This window comes from Lynx rufus, unplaced genomic scaffold, assembly GCF_022079265.1.
Source record: "Lynx rufus isolate CCGP_SWC_20201006 ecotype Redwood Valley unplaced genomic scaffold, mLynRuf1.p SCAF_8, whole genome shotgun sequence".
Taxonomy (NCBI): domain Eukaryota; kingdom Metazoa; phylum Chordata; class Mammalia; order Carnivora; family Felidae; genus Lynx; species Lynx rufus.
The window spans coordinates 62,394,365-62,409,393 of record NW_025814896.1 but is presented as its reverse complement, the minus strand read 5'-3'; the positions used below and the strand labels follow the sequence as shown (position 1 = coordinate 62,409,393).

General features: G+C 45.3%; 1 protein-coding gene across 2 annotated transcripts in view; it reads right to left on the bottom strand.

Moving 5' to 3' along the window:
• Positions 1 to 403: 403 nt before the first annotated feature.
• The window catches only part of TMEM131 (transmembrane protein 131), a 245,368-nt gene continuing 230,742 nt past the window's right edge, over positions 404 to 15,029 (bottom strand). For both annotated transcript variants that reach the window (XM_047068675.1, XM_047068676.1), the window contains 8 exons: positions 10,235 to 10,359; positions 9,882 to 10,031; positions 5,812 to 5,977; positions 4,538 to 4,659; positions 4,353 to 4,449; positions 3,443 to 3,540; positions 2,512 to 2,672; positions 404 to 1,463 (listed from right to left, as the gene is read on the bottom strand). In XM_047068675.1, the coding sequence (XP_046924631.1) occupies positions 1,179 to 1,463; positions 2,512 to 2,672; positions 3,443 to 3,540; positions 4,353 to 4,449; positions 4,538 to 4,659; positions 5,812 to 5,977; positions 9,882 to 10,031; positions 10,235 to 10,359 (1,204 nt within the window). In that variant the 3' untranslated portion in view covers positions 404 to 1,178. The remainder of the gene's footprint in view (positions 1,464 to 2,511; positions 2,673 to 3,442; positions 3,541 to 4,352; positions 4,450 to 4,537; positions 4,660 to 5,811; positions 5,978 to 9,881; positions 10,032 to 10,234; positions 10,360 to 15,029) is intronic.

Here is a 15,029-nt window from a genome sequence, read left to right as displayed (position 1 = left end):
CCGCCATCTTCTGGGAGTGGGGGCAGGGGGAAGAAACCAGGCAACACTTTCTGAAAGATTAAACCAAACTGACACTATTGTGGCATACCCAGCTTACCTGGTATGTGTGTATGTGTTATTTCTACAGGTACCATTTGGAGGATTTGTGGGAGTTTTAAAATTGGAAAAGGGTCAACACTCTTCTATTTAAAAGGAAGAGGACATATTAGATGTGTGCATTTTTTTCTATCAGGGACCTTCAGTGACCACCGTGGAAAGACACGGAATTTAGACCATAGGAAGTTCCAGCCACAATAAATCAAACTGCATAGAATAAGGCAATGATAGAAGGGTGTACTTTGGGGTGAGAGAATCCAAATAAATTAATCTTGCTGTAAAGAAGAGACACACAACAATTCAAGGCTTTTGAAAAAAGCATCATTTATTTCAAAGTACAACACAAAGTTGTATTTTTAAGAAATACACATTCAATCTTGTATTTCAAGACTTGGCTATGTGCATTTCAGTTTATCTTTAAAATAAATTCAGGTATACAAATGGTACATACCTCAAGTACAAACAGCACAGAAAATGCATATGGTCTCAACCGAATGTTTTTACATTCATTCACTGTTCTTAAAGTTGACTTACATTTCTGTAATCTGCTTTTAAACCAAGACAGCCTTATTTTAAAAAAATACTCTGTATTTTTCAGCACAAAGTCCTCATACGTTTTTAAAATTAGATCTTGGCGCATAATATTGTGAAATTATTAAAAACCAAACTTGGTAATTTAATAAAATTGTCACATGCCAGGACTTCTGATTCAACTCAAATTATTTCCTTAGCTGTAAATGTCAAATTTGTGTTCATACAGATAAATAAAGGATGGAAGAAGACAGGTGGTGGAAACTTGATAGCAGTTAAGGTTTTCAGATGTACAGGCCTTATTACAGTTTGTGGCTGAGTCCAGACTTTTCCCTAAAAGCACAACAGCAAATCTCATATTATCGTAATTGCAAGAAAGATCTGAAAGAAGCGAGTGGTACGAGCCTGCCCTGCTTGAATCTGTTTTTGCAAAGATGAGGAGGGTGGGGAGTGGGAAGCTACAGCAGTAACAGCCTTAAAAGATGTCTCAAAAACTGGCATACCATGATCTAGATGAGGGGCCCCCACTTTTTTTTTTTTTTTGCCTAATTTCAATTCTCATGAGGGAAGTGTGAATTAGACCAAGGGTCAGAGCTTCTTCTTCCGATTGTGGGGCTCCATATCCGCCACGGGTTGTACGTTTGCCCCAGATCATCGGCCGGACTGGAGGTGGAGGGAGCATGAGGAGCAGAGGAGGTCTCTGTGCCCATGAGGCCGATGCTTGGCAGCGTGCTGGCTGGGGTGGAGAAGGGCAGGGTGCTATTCAGGCTGCTGGACCAGATCGAGTTGCAGAATGGAGTGGTGGACCACAAGCTGCTGGTGTTGCCGAGGATCGACTGACAAGACAGAAAACATAGCATGGAGCATCGGGGCTGGCAGGTGGGACGCGGGTGAAGGTTAGGCTACAAACTGGGACTGGGCCGCAGCTTCGATAACCTTCTTTATCTTGTATATAAATGTTTCATATATATGGGCATCTCAGGGTCTGGTGTTTTAAAGAAAGGTTGGCAAACTACAGTCGGAGGGCCAAATCCAGCCCTGCCTGTTTTTGTCCACAGGAGGTCTGCCGGAACACGGCCGCACCTGCCTGTGGCCGTGCTGTCCCACTACTTCTGTGCTGCTGTGGCGCAGGTGAGCAGACGTTACAGAAGCAGCAGGGCCCGCAAAGCCTAAGATCTTTCCTGACCCCTGTTTGAAAGGCACCTTAACCATTCTTTAAAAATGAAGCTAGAATGATTACAGTGAATATAAGTTTGAAATCCATGAAGGTAAAATATCTCCTGTTCAACCCTGCTTGTCTAATTTAGTTTTCCTGAGAATGAACAAAGAATCACAGTGGGATATTTTTTTCTGTCATAATTTTGTGAAAGCTGAAACCAGTAATTATTTTCCTTGGTATGAATACTTTTTTGGTGCATGGTCTTTACGGAAAAATCTAGCTGAGAAACGCACACTGGGAAAGCTCAAGCTAAGACACAGGTGTTTCTCAGAAGCAAAATAAATGTGACCCTCCAGCAGCTTGCTCCTGGGGGGCTGAGGGGCTGCAGGATGGAGAGGGTGAAGGCCACCCTCAGTCGCTGTCTGGCCCCAGCCACAGGTGGGGCAGATTTACAGGTTGGGAAGATGCTGGAATGACTTTTCTCTACTAGGAGACCAAACCCACAGCTGCTCATTTGTTGTTTCTATAATTTGACTGTAACAGCTCTGAAGAATACTGATGGGTCACTCTGGCAGAGTAAGAACACAGCAATGGAGCCCATAAAAGAACTAACCTGACCCTTCCACATTGCTCTCTGGCTTTTATAACGGTGCCAGTGCTGCCTGAGTGACAGTGACAGCAGTAATAATGAGGGTTCAGGTGAGGCCCAAGCCCCAAATACTCACAGAGGCCGTGTGGGTCGGGGAACCGGAGCTGGCTGGCCAGGAAGGGCTGGGATCCGTTGCTGGAGAGTCCCAAAGGTAGGAAGGGCCACTACTAAACTCATTCCAGCCCCTCTGGGAGGCCTGATTGCACGACCGAGATAACCCGAGTTTGCTGAAAACTTCTGCAAGTAAGGAAGCAATCAATTCTGTATCTTATGTTGCCACACTCACTCATGTAGGACAAGATGGGGCATTCAGAGGCACATGTCCCCCCACTGCTCACTTGGAGTCTCACACCTGCTCTGCCAGCTCCCACCACACCCCAGGGAGGATGGGGAACAGGGGGAGTTCCCCACAACACAGGCACATGGCACACAATCTGAGCTCTTTACCCACACCCATCACTGGATGACATCAAGTGCAAATACCCCGTCTCTGACATGACCGTGGTGAATGCAAAGCTTGCACTGTTGCCTCTAATTCTGGACAGCAAGTAAGGAGCCCAACACAGCCAGGAGTTGTATTTCAGACACAAAATCCTTTCTCGAAGTTCTTAAATGCTGGGAATACAAACCAACTGGCACTCCCAGCACTAAGCTCGTGCCTTTGGCTTTGGGCCTGTGGGGAGGTGGAGGTGGAACAAGAGACCCTTTTGAGAGCTTCACGCTGGGCTTCCTTCTTCCCTGGGCTACAGTACCAGGGGCTGAGTGGGGCTGGGCTCCTGAGCACCTGTCTGGGAGAGAAGCCTCGGCCCCACTGCCTTAAAATCAGCCTGCGTATCTCATGTCTGTTGGGACCTGACTACAATGACGAAGAAACACACCTTTTAGAAATGTCTACTGAGTGACGGCCTTTCCTATTTCAGTGGGCCTCTTTACACAAACTAGACTTCGTCTTCCTCTCTTCTTTGTCTACAGGCTTATCATTTACAGGTCTAGTGTTAAACACTCACCACCAGTTAGGTTAAAAGAATTTCCGAATGCCGAGAATGAATTGAGGGGAGTGAAGTCGGGGCTGCCGGGGTTGCTGGCAGGACTCCACAGACCAGAGCTGGATGTTACAGGAGGAAAACACAACACACAGAGATGTACGGTGGTTAGCGGGGACAGGCCCATTACACACAGCCTCACAAACAGCAGACGCCGCTTCAACTGGGGGTGCTCAAATATTAAAGACAAAGGCAGAACTGGAACATGGCTTCTCTGCCATAAAGGATTAAGCACGGAGAGGTTCTGAGCTCCTATCCTACCATAAGCTGTGAGTTGGGTTCAAAGCAAGTGTTCTGAAGAGAAAATAGCTATTTTTTCCCTTATGTTTACTTTCTGGTAATGGGGGATTTATTTAAAAACTTTCAAATCTAGGACTCATTCTTTTTAGTGCAAAGTAGGTAAAATTGGGACTATCTTGACAGTGTTAACTGATATTTATCTGGGACCATGAGCCAAGGCAAGCACTGTATGTCGCCATGCCCAGTAGGATTGCTGTGGGTCAGGAAATTGGCATGTCCAATAATTTACCATAAGCTGTCTAGCACTGGCTTCAATTTCCTTCTCAAGCACATTTTTGTTCTCCTATGTCTGATTATCAGATCACATCCTGTCCTGTGACAGACCATGATAATGAAGAAGGATGAGCACACATCTGAATCCCTGAGATGCCACGTGTGCCTCCTTCCCTGTCGGGGGTGCCGCCAGGGGGAGCACAGCAAGTGGCTCTGATTCCACACAACAGACAGGGGTTTCTAGAGGTGCCTGATTGCTTTGATGGCCTACCTGTAATCTAGGGGAGACACAAGTATGGACAGAAGAGGCTAACTTGCCTTGAGGAACATTTATCTTTCGATTAAGAATGGTCTACTGTACCTGTCTGAGCCGTCGCTGTCAACAGGAGTGTGTGAAATGCCAAGGCTGCTGGAAAAATCTGTTTTGTTTGAAGAAACTTTAGCAAAGCCATTCCCTCCTGTAACAATACACTCTGAATCAATCAACTGGGCAATTCTGCCCTGCCCACAGCCCGGGTGTGACAGGTCCAACACCAAGCCACTCACCTGGGCTCTTGTCATACCCGGCTGTGACTGCAGCAAAAGTGGGGTTGCCGTTCTTGCCAGGGAGTGAGGCTGCTTTTGTCAATTTGTGTTTGCTTCCATTTGGCTGCTTGGGTTTAGGGTCACTTGAAGGGAGAAGCAAAGACCAAGGTCATTCCTCATCAGCACTGTCCACAGCGGACGGCCGCTGGGGGCCCTTGTCTCAGGCGGTGGGACTGCCACAGGACTGAGTGCACACAGTACTTTCATCGCGGCCCGGCCCAGGGCAGCCCCCAGACCACAGCCCAGCCTCATGTAAAATGCTCCCACACCTGAGACTGCAGTCTGATGGGACATAGGGACTTGGGGGAGAGGTACAAAAATATAGGGCCCCTAGGAAAGAGACGAGGGAGGGGATGAGCTGACTGGACGAGGGACTGGAAAGGCTGCAATCCCAGCAGAGAAGAGCACCAGAGAGGGAGCCAGCGGGTTGTAGAACGAGGAGAACAAGAGATTGCCGGTGGGCAACAAAGCTCGACAGGGCTCATCTCCTGCTCCTGTCAGGAGCCGGTGAGGGGCCTGATTCAGCAAGGTCCCAAGCAGGGCAGCCTGCCCCCAGCCTCAGTGGTTACTGCCTCTTTGGCGAGAGATAAAAACCGAGCAGGGTTGCTGCAGGTGGGTAGGTGGCTCCCCAAGTGAAAGGCTGGGATGGTGATGGCACCTGAGCTGTGCTTGCTGGGGGTGACACGCGGAGCTGACAGCAGTGCGGACACGCAGTAAGAACTTGTTACAGGCTCCTCACTCTCGCTAACTTAGGCAAATACAGTGGGGGCTCTGGACCTCCAGGGAGGAATGCAGTTGGGAGGCTGCCTCCCATGGGCACAGCACTTCCGGCAGCACCTCTTGTGACAGCCAGGCTTGTGCCAGACCCTGCTCTTTTAACTGCTCAGCTCCATTGCTTTAAGCTCAAAATAAATGTCCCATAAAGCCACGTCCTCCATGCACAGGGCATCTGTAGATCTTCATTTAATACTCAGGATGCTTACTGACTCTAGAATTATAATGTAATTCTAAGTTAAATGATGAACCTGTTGGTTCCTGGGTGATGAAAGCTAACGACTGGAGTCTGGCATGGACATGGGAGCACTGACCCTGGGCAAGGGCAGAACACTGAACAGCACAGGTGTGAGAGAGGCAGGACAGGACAGCAGGCTGTGGCCACTGAGTATTTCCACTTGAAGGGGGCAGGCACCTGCAGAACTTAAGTTACCTGAAGAGTGGTGGAGCCAGGGACCCACCTGTTGGAGCTGCTGTTGACGATGCTGCTGTAGCTGCCCCGGGCTGCAAACGGGCAGGGGGCGGCGGGGGGAGAAGGAGAGGCAGGTGTCGGTGAGGTCTGGCGTTGTTTTAAGAAAATGTCTGCATTGAGGGTTTGCAGAGAAAGTTTATAAAGACTATCGGTAGCTGGAAATGAAAAATAAAAGGTCTCATTAATGTGTTTTGATTGTTACTCTTCAAAATTACTTTTGAGGTTCTGATACAATGCAGAACTCAAGTGCATCTACAAAGAAAAAAAGTAAAGCTTTTCCATGTGTTCTGTTTAAAGGTCTGAAAGGAAAGAGGGAAGTCGTGTCTCTCTGCAGTAGGAGACTTCCCGAGAATCACCTGCACGACCCATCCTCTCTGTGCTCTGCAGGACCCTCCTGGACAGCTTCTCCCACCTCAGGCTGGGAAGGTGGCTTTCCCATGTCCTTCAGGCATGTGCAGGGAGAGCCAATGACTGGAACCTGAAAGAGTCTCTGTGCTTCCACCCAGGCTCACACCTGCAAAACATTCTTGAGTTCTATTCCATGATGCTACCCCGCACTCCGCTGGCAGGCCTGGTGTGTGGCCGCCCCCAGTCCGTTTTTCAAGGATATGAGCTAACAGGAGTCCTGCTGCCCTTTAGGGTAATGTGTACACAGCTGTTTGAAAATCTTAAAAAATTTGTTTAAAACAGAAAAAACTGTTGTGAAAAACCTATCCTGCTCTCACTAAAAGCAAATACATAGAACTTCGTTCAGCAAATGGTATCGTCTTGCACGTCCACCGTGTGCAGCGTGGTGGCATCCTGCTCCAGCTACTGCAAAACAGTCTCCGTGGGCTCCCGGTGTGCAAGGCTGCCTTGCCTTGTCCTCCTCGTTTTCCATCCCTGCCCAACACAGCTCTGTCCAGGTTGGCGCATTTCCACCTCATCCCCTCCTGATTCCCCTTCACGCCCTGTGCAAGCCCTGCCCACAGTGAGGACAGTTTGCTCTACTCCTATTTTCTGTGAAGGGTCTGTTTCATCTCACTTCCAGAACAGAAGCCTGCTCAACACAGTGGTTCAACTTCCCTTGTGATTCTCTCCTGCACCAGTGGTTCCCCTAAACCCCCAGGGCTTGGGGCCTGGATAAAACCGCATGTTCCTTGACTGTGTCCAGGCATCCGTTATGGTGTTGCCATGCTAAGCACACTTCTTGAAGCCCAAGGTATCCATTCACTCCCCATCTTCAGTGCCACCTTGTGATCTACCCCAAGAATCCTGACTTTCCTCAGTGGTGCTGGCACGTCACACACTGTCCTTGTCTCCACCCCACCAACTTTCACCCGTGGTTATGTGGATAATCCTCACATGTTCTGTTGTCTGCTGACTCGATGTCCATGCTCAGGGCCCGTCTCAAATGCTATCTCCTATATGGGCCCTGCTCAAAGCTCTCCACCTTTCTGCCTGCCTCAAAAGCCCCTAACATAGTGTCTGTGTGATATCACCTCTATATTGTAGGGCCATTATCTGTACAACTGTCCTGACCCTTCCCTAGCCACTCCTTGTAGGACACCTTCTCTGACTCTGACCCCACCCCCCACCCCGCCCCCCGAAGTGAGCTGGGAACTGCCCACGCTGGAACGGGCCACACTCCGCCTTGTGTGTGCTCGCTCGCCCCAGGTGACTGTCCTGGTGGGGGTGGGGGGGCAGCGTGTGGTGCATCCCTTGGCAGCTCTCCTTTAGTGGGATGTGTTTTACTGGGCCCAGTAGCTGCAGAAGCACTTACTAAATGTCAGAACGGAACAGGAGAAGAAAAGTCAGAAAAACATCTTATGGAATAATGCTTGATGTAGGAAGGAAAGATGGGGGAAGGTAAGGGGTGGCCAAAAATAGTACAGGACATGGGCAGTTAAGAGAACTTTTTGACTCAATATATTTCCTCTGTGGCTATTTGCCTTTTAATAACCCCTTGGATATGTTGTCTGTTTAAACCACGAAATTATTCCAGGAGAATTTTCTCAGCATCTCCTATGGGTACAGGGCACCACGCTATAAGGGGTGCTACTTGGGGTAGAAAGATTTCTACACATGGATTCCCAGCGAAGCGCAGGCTTGCACAGCCCTGAGTGGAAAATGCTTTAATCCGCTGGGAACCCTAGGAAATGAGGCACTGCTAAGAGGGCTTGGAGGCTAGCAGTCTCAGCCAGAGAAATTATTAGCAAAGGGTGAAGGGAAAAAAAGACTGAGAAAGCAGGGGTGGAGGAAGTTTACTGGACTGATTCTTACTGGTTTCATATAGCAATATTGTGTATATAGTGGAGCCCTGCGAGAACTTTCTAGTAGGCTGGTGGTGAGAACAGAGAGGCTACAGGATGTGGCATCAACGTAAGGTATTCATTGGCTGAAAAAACAAAATAATTATGCAGATGTGGGCCTTGGAGCAAGTATACACTTTTTCCAGTGGCAAACCATCTAGCTGTATGACAGTGAGCTCTGCTCTGAGGCACTGGGCTCTCTCAGCCTTCGTGGATGGGCCTGGGGAGGAAACAGAGGCCCAAAGAACTGTGCTTTCCAAACATTTTCTTCTCCAGACCATTTGTCTCGCATTTCTCACATTTCTTCCCTCCTGAAGTGTGGAGCCAAACTCCCACTGGGTTGGATCTGGTCATCCTTCCCTCCTCTGTCCCAAAGGAGTGATGTCAGCATGTTCATCAGGTGCCACTTTGGTGACAACACCTGTCACAGCCAATGATCTTGTCTTGACGGCTGTGTCCGGTGACGGCCCTCTTTACAACATCATGTGTTGTTACTCACACTAGCAGAGCTTATGTTTACTTTACTGGGCTACAGACCACCCCATGGAACTGGCTCCTCAGGGATGTTGTATTCCCAGTGCTGGAAACCTCCCTCTGTGGTGGAGGTAAGGTCTGTTTAATGCAGAACTGCCCAAGTCACAAACTATAAGCCTAGGACTGGTGTCTAGCTGAAACCTCAGAGGGGAATCTAAGGAGCAAAAAGCATTCAGCCTGGATGCAAGGACTACAGAAAGACTCGTGTGAGATCTCTTGAATGAGCAGGGATTTAGGTTTATATCTCATCCCAGGCAAAAAACAGCACTAAAAAGTGCCAGGAAATCTCATGGCAAATAGGGGACTACAGGTTTTAACACAGAAAGCGTCTCTTTCCATTGCGTATTCATGTAAGTGAAAATGTGAAAGACGCCACGCTTAATGTACATGGCACCTGGATTTCCAAGTTCTTTGATCTCATTCAACTTTGAGGGCTTCAGTCACCCACTATTCATTTAAATGTCCCTTCACCCCAAACAATCCTGTTGTTCAACCCTAATTTTCCCTTTGGCACAAACTGGCCAAGTGTGAGTTCTAACACTGTGGTGAATGTAGATGATCAGTCCTCAGGCTGGTCCTCTCTTGACCCCAAATCCTTATAATTAGGCCCCTCCCTGGGTTTGTCTCTGTTGTCTTCTATTTTGGGTCCTAAGTATCCAGGGCGAGGACCTCTCTTTTTAGTAGCCTGTGCTACTGTCATGATTTACTGCAGGCCAAATTGGACGAACAAGGTCAAGAAGCTAGTGAGAAAAATAATGAAACCTTCACACAGGAATGTGTTATGTTTTCCATAAACATATGGAAAAGATGTGGGTAAAGTTGAAAGAAGACTGAATTTTTACAAAAATGATTACACTGTAAACATATGAGGAACTAGTCAGAGAAGATACTGCTGAGTGAATGATTTCATAAAATAGTATTTCTTTGGATGATTCACTGCTCCAGCCAGATCTTCCCATTTTCTACACTGGGAAGTGGTGTGGTCTACCAGCTCTGAAAAAAAGAGTCCTAATGTGAATTGTCTGTAGGTTTCTCTGGTGTAAATACTCCTACCACAGCCAAACAAGCTATGACAGTTTCACAACTGGCAGACTATTGAACAATGGGCTTTTGCTGGCTGGTACAAGTGGGCTCTAGCAGACCACAGAGGCCAGGCCTCCTTTTAACACAATATGCCCTGTGGAGTTTTCCTGCCCAGTGTGGGGCACCATGATTTCCAAATCTCCATACTTACAGCTGCCGGGTTTGTGAACTGGCACAGAATCCCATTCCGGTGGTGGAGAGTCTTTTTCACCCTCTGAGCTACTGGTGTTGCCTAGTTCTTGACTATTTGGGAGGAATTTTGCTAGGGCAGGTGGCCTGTTATCCACTAACTTATTTGTACCTGCACAAAAACCAGGGAAAAAAAACCATTAATGGAAAATAATTCCTTTCTTTCAGATCTGTTTCAACGAACCTTCTAATGAGGACGAGAATACCACCCTAGCCTTTTAAAGCACTGAAAACTACTAATCGATTACTGGCACCTCACAACTAATAATTACTAATACAATGAATTATGAAAATATATTACTCAAATGAAAATACCTTTTGTTTTCTGGGAATTTCGTGATTTGGATCCACTTGTCAATGCAGTTGGAAGAGGAATCTTGGTTGGGAGATTTCTGCGTTGTTTACTTTCCAGTGGGGGAGTATAGGAGAGCTCTAAAGAACTGAAAGACAGTTATGGATGGAAAATTCAAATTTATGCCTTTGTTTTACAGCAAAGAGTAGAAGTTACTGATCGTGCTACAATTTCCATTGCATTTTCTAATCTAGCTTCCTTAGGCACTATGTAGTCATGATCCTAACTTAGCACTGGCTGCTTTCCAAACATTTCTAAGACTGTTCAGGAGACACTTGCAGATTTATCCTTTGCTATTCTGAGTGCTGACAAACTGAAGTCCATTATCTGAAAATCTGTAATGGGTCAGAGCACCTACCTCACATAATGTGTACAAAGCCTTTAGCACAAACTTGCCATTTTCGGGGTTGCTAACCACAGTTATTTTGCTTGTGAATGAGTCTCTCCCAGCATCTAGACTACTAGTGAGATTCTAGAATGTGGAGCCTCTGAAAGGTCTCAGACTTAAAATGTCAAGGCACCTGCTATCCAAAACTTTAAACACATTTTTTTCTCACAGAAACCACGAAATGAACCAGGGCTAAGTTCCTGGGTTGCCTATGAAAATCCACTAACTCACTGCAGAATAGCAGGACTGAACTACTTGCCTAAGGTCTAGGGTGAGTAGGGTGAGATGAATTTTCTTCTTTATTCTTGGAACTCAAGGTTAACCCTGGGCAAAAATTTAAATATTATTTTTATTTATTTAGAGTGTACATGTGTTCTAAAAGATTTAGAGGTAAGCTTAACATAATAAACATATATAAATAGAACTGGCTCTGAACTTCCTGTCCAACAAGGCAGAATGGCAGGCATGATGAGCTATTTTAAGTTTCCACAGCCTGATGAAGAAAACATTAAAATTTGTTGGCAGAGAAGCAATCTCTAGGACAAATGGGTAGGTGACCCATATAAGGTAGCAGTGTGAGCAGTGTAACTATCTGGGCCATAAGGACATTCTTTACCAAGTTGCTTCTGTAATGTCCACCAAGATCAAGTTGTAGGCTTGGGAAGGCCTCTGACAGGAGTTAAGCTAACAAGTCCAAGAAGGGCATTTTCTAGTGAAGGCTGAGACACAGCTTAGAGAACCCAGTGGCCCCTTACGAGAATTCTTCCAAAAATCATCAGTGATCTCCATCATGCTCCTGGTGATGGTCAGAAAACTGTCAGTTCAAGGCTGAGCTGATAGCTTGCTTTTCATTAAAAATCCGACAAAGTTTACTGGCTGATTTAGATGTTCTAAAATGGGTGTATCTCTGGCATTTTCCACCTTAGTGTACTTCCTGTCCTGTCCCCAACCTTCAGGTGTGTGACCCCAACACCCCACTGTGGCCTCCCCCGCCCATGCTTCAGATTCTTTTATTTCTTTATGCACCACATCATCTTCCTTCCGTTGCTACGCCAACTTCTCACTTCTGGAAGGCAGCCAATTTCTGCTAGGTCCTGGGACAGGGACAGCCCATTATACTAATTCACACCTGATTTCAAAGGGCAGAAAGGTTCACACCTTCCAGATAAAATAATACGTAAATATTATTAATAATATAAATACAGTTTAACAGAGGCTATTTACAAATATTTATATGGGTGTAAGGCAAAGGTCATTTTCTTTCTTTCGTTTCTCCATATTTCACACAATTTTTTTTTTAAAGTTTATTTATTTTTGAGAGACAGAGACAGAGTGTAAGCGGAGGAGGGGCAGAGAGAGGGAGACACACAATCCAAAGCAGGGTCCAGGCTCTGAGCTGTCAGCGCAGAGCCCGATGTGGGGTTCGAACTCATGAACCATGAGATCATGACCTGAGTTGAAGTCAGACACTTAACTGACTGAGCCACCCAGATGCCCCTCACAAAATTTTTTTTGAAAAAAGTTTTATTTATTTTTGAGAGAGTGCGTGTGTGTACCAGTGAGCAGGGGAGGGGCAGAGGGAGTAGGAGAGAATCCTAAGCAGGCTGTGCGCTAAGAGCATGGAGCTCAAATGTGGGGCTTGAACCCATGAAACTTGAGAACATGACCTGAGCAGAAATCAACAGTTGGACACTTAAGTGACTGAGCCACCCAGGTGCCCCTACAAATTTTCTATAATAAATAGGTATTACGTTTAGAATTAGTAAATGAGCTAACCAAAAATCCAAAGGGCTCAGTTAACCCAAATTATGTAGAATTTTTGGCAGGATAACAAACCGACATGAAAAAATACACTATTTACAGGCAAGATTATTAATGTACAGTTCTATGAATCTTCCAAGTCCTTCCCCTACTGACTGACAGTTATTTAAAAACAACATCTTAAAAAAAACACAAAGGCTCCCATGAAACAGACATCCAGCACTCTGGTGGTGGTGGCGGCAGAGGTGGGTGTGTGGAAGTTATTTTTAAGGAAGTCATTTATAAGTATGGGAGTGGGGGCTATTTATACAAAGTGTAACTCTGTGTCGCTATTAGTTGTGTCGTAAAATTAGTTGGTTTTTAAGAAAAATGGTGCCAAACAACTATTTTATTTTCGCTGATTCATACTTTCCTAAATTAAGCTAGATGATCTCTATCAAGAAACCTTTTTGAAGGCTTTGGAATAAAATAGGTAAGAGCCTACTTAATTTAAATGATCTTTCTAAAAGGGAAAAACCATAAGGTGGTTCAGATGCCAGGCCTCATTTTTGCTCATGTAATACACAGTACGTGCCCCTGTCTGGGGGAAGTGGAGAGGCAGATTGCTGAGGGAAAGGGTAGGGCTTTCCCAGTGCTCATGGGTCTGGAGGCCAGGGTGTGAAAGGTGGTGCCTGTGGCCCTGAGCAGAGTGTGCTGTCTGAGCAGATGATTAGAGAGTACAGTTATTCTATGAAGACTTTCCCCACTTAGTTTAGATTACATTTAAGTCACGTAAACATGTAAAATGTTGACAGACAACCAGAGAACAGAAAGATCAATGGACAAACTGCTGTTCTAAACCAGGCCTGATACCACAGAAGTCCTTTTAGTGTCTTAGAGTGAACTCTAATTCCCTGGCATCTTGGACCTAAAATACAGCTTTCTGGAGGTCTACAGGTCCACTTCCTTCTGCGGTGTCAAAGCTGGCCAAAATGGATTGACCGGGTCTCTACCACTGTGACACCACGCTCCACACTCCCAGGAAATGATTTTGTGAAGTGAATTTATGCGAGTATGGTAGGATGTGGCTGCACCAGCAGAGTCCACGACTGAGGCACTGCTCTGGCTTTATCACTACCTATTTATACGAAAACGAATTCTTCGGGGCACCTGGGTGGCTCAGTCAGTTAAGCATCCAACTCTTGATTTTGGCTCAGGTCATCACGGTTTGTAAGACTGAGCCACAGTCTTTTTGAGAGCCCACATTGGGCTCTGTGCTGACAATAGCATACAGCCTGCTTGGGATTCTGTCTCCCTCTCTCTCTGCCCCTCCCCTGCTTGCTTGCTCTTTCTCGCTTTCAAAAAAAAAAAAACAAAAACAAAACAAATTTAAAAAAACAAACAACTAAACCCCCCAAATTCTTCAACATTTCAGGATTGGGGCCTTCTGGCTTAGAGATAACATAATATTCCAATAATATTGATAATATTTAAAGACTAATTTTTCAGAAAGCAAATGCAAGCTAAGCCCACAGATTTCATTAATATTAAAATATCAGTGTTTTGGCTAACTGATATATAGAATAAACATTTATTCCTAATCAGATAAAGCTTCGAAAAGGTGACAATATACAAATGCCTTATTAATGATACCCCTTTTTCAGAGTGCATCTATACCCTTCAGATATGTGGAACCACAGAGTAACACATTGAAAGCACTTCTGAGGTGACAGGAGTTTTGGGTATCACTTAGAACTGGCAGTGATTTTACCTGAGCCACAGAGCAAGGCTTGTCATAACTCACTGTAGACAGGGAATGGCTCTATTCAGAGAGGCCACCTTTCTGGTTATTAAAAAAACCAGTCTGTTTAATTCCATATTTGAGTGACGTACCAATTAATTCTGACTCTTAATACTTTTATCCCCGTGTTTGGGAAAACACAAAACAAGATTGGTGAGTTTAAAGAGATTAGATTAAGGAGATTAGGAGAGTAAGGCTGCATACGGATTTCTCCAGTTACAAATGACAAGGTAAAAAGACAATTCAGAGAACACTGCTTAAACTGTCTTGCTGGTAATGATTTTTCTCTTGACTATATATCAAGAGAACATGAGTTATCCCTGTAACTGTCCCTTGACTAGGTGGTGGAGAACGGGATACTGTAGCTTTTCGTTTACCAGAGAACTTGAAATCCTTACAAAGCTAGTGGTATTCAAGTGAAGCCTTTTCAAAATCAAATTTGCTAATGGTCAACTTATTCTATAAAAAAATCAGAATACAACAGACGTCAGCAGAAAAGGGATGAGGGTAAAAATGAACATGTACTATTTGTATAAAAAATACTATGCCTCTGAGCTCAGGCATCAAGGCTAAAACAGTGCAGAATGGGTCAAAGTAACCTGTGGAATGGTTTTGCTATGGAAATCCAGTTAATGGCCAATTTTTAATAAAAAATCAGAATGTAACACAAGTCAGTGGAAGAGGGATGAACGTAAGAATTAACAAGCACTATCTGTTTTAAAAATTATGTCTGACAGCTCAGGCATCAAGGCTAATCATGCAGATTTGACAAAAGTCACCTATGGAATTTTTTATGATAATTCTTAGAAGCTTGGTTTTTAAATTTGTG